This window comes from Lipotes vexillifer, unplaced genomic scaffold, assembly GCF_000442215.2.
Source record: "Lipotes vexillifer unplaced genomic scaffold, Lipotes_vexillifer_v1.1 scaffold988, whole genome shotgun sequence".
Classification (NCBI taxonomy): domain Eukaryota; kingdom Metazoa; phylum Chordata; class Mammalia; order Artiodactyla; family Lipotidae; genus Lipotes; species Lipotes vexillifer.
In genome coordinates this window covers 1694115-1695679 of record NW_006797916.1, presented here as the reverse complement: position 1 = coordinate 1695679, position 1565 = coordinate 1694115, and the positions used below count along the sequence as shown (strand labels likewise).

At 68.4% G+C, this 1565-nt stretch overlaps 1 protein-coding gene across 1 annotated transcript in view; it reads right to left on the bottom strand.

The window, feature by feature from the left end:
• LOC103087717 (putative ciliary rootlet coiled-coil protein-like 3 protein) overlaps positions 1-1565 on the bottom strand; it is a 74299-nt gene that overhangs the window by 46910 nt on the left and 25824 nt on the right. The window contains 3 exon segments of the mRNA XM_082931480.1: positions 410-427; positions 633-779; positions 1170-1296. Of these exon segments, the coding sequence (XP_082787606.1) occupies positions 410-427; positions 633-779; positions 1170-1296 (292 nt within the window).

Here is a 1565-nt window from a genome sequence, read left to right as displayed (position 1 = left end):
AGGAATGCATGAGCGAGTGAGTGATGGGGCAGCTCTTTTGTGTGGATGTGGTCCAGGAAGGAGAGAAACAAGACAACGGAGGAGCAGTGCAGCCTCTTCCCCCGAGTGTGTGAGCATCAGTGGGCCTGAGGCCTTCGACCCTCTGACCAGGGGAGAACCCAGCCCCCGGATGTTGGGGACAGGCCTGATGTAAAGGTCCTTCCTTGTGTGTTCCTCCCCCGTTCCCCACCTCCCAGCACTGGGGAGACGGCTTCGAATCAACCACGTCAGGCAGCATTGCAGTTAGAAATGCAATGCTGCCTGACATACATCCTGAACCAGAGTGACTTCTAAAGGTGCCGTGTGCCCCAGAGGCTGTGGTGGCCCTGCTGGGTGGGGCAGGGGGCCCGGGGCCCCGCGGACCCCTCACCTGGCCCACCTGCTCCAGCTGCCGCCAGAGGGGCAGGGAGGGGTCCATGTGCAGGCCCCGCCCCCACACCCTCAGCCCCCAAGTCCAGGAGGGGAGAAGGTGGGGAGAGGACGGGTGAAGGGAGGGCCCTGAGCTCGGGGGAGCAGGGCGGGGCCGGGAGCTCACAGCCACGCTGGGGAAGCGAGGCTCAGGCAGGGTCCGTCCCCCTGGGCCCTCATCTCACCTGCAGGACCAGGTGGCTCAGGGAGCCTTTGTCCCGAGCCAGCCCCGCCATCAGGGCAGCCATGTCAGCCAGGGAGTGTCTCTGCTCCACCCCCTCCGCCCTGAGCTGGCACACGAGCAGTTCCAGGTTGGTTTTGCTGGACTCGGCCTGTGGGGGGCGGGAGGGCAGAGGGCACCCCAGCGGGGAAGCCAAGGACGGACTTTCAGGTTCATGGGCAGAGCTTCCCCTGGGCAGAGCTGTTAGCGCCGGGGAGGGAGTGAGCCCTGCATCACGGAGGTGTGGGAGCCGGCGCTCTGAGTGGCGCCTGGTGGAAGGGGGCCCACGGTGGTGAGGCCTCTGGGGCAGACGGTGGCCCCCGGGTACAAGGCCGCAGCCAGGAGAGGTGACAGGGCAAGCGAGGGAGGGGGCACCCTGAGAGAAGGTGTGCCCAGTGCTCAGGGAAGGTGGCCAGGGACCCAGGAGGCCACCATTGAGTTTGGGGGCTCTGGGGATGGCCTGAGGGCGCAGGCAGCGGGGAGAGAGGAGTGGAAGTCGAACCCGGGCCAGGGCTCTGCGCAGAACCTCCCCCTCACTCTCCAGGACGTCCCTCTGCAGCCGCGCCGCGTTCAGCACCCCCTGGGCCGACACCAGCTCCTTCCCCTCCAGCTGCTCCAGGCGCCCTTGACTGAGACCCGGAAACCAGAGGGCGGAGGGCGCAAGGTCACCTCGGGGCCAGACGGGGGCCCAGCGGGCAGGGCAGCTCCCTCCAAGCCCAGGGGCCCCAGAGGAGCGCGGCTCGCCCTGCAGGCCAGGAACTGCTGAGCCGTTTGTGGCTGGGGGTGGCAGTGCCAGCGGAGGCCTGGCCGACACGCCTGGGTGAGCAGCGCGCGCACGCTGGGGCACCATCTCGGCCGGGCCCGGGGTGGTGGATTTGCCCCGGGGGGGGGGGCGCTG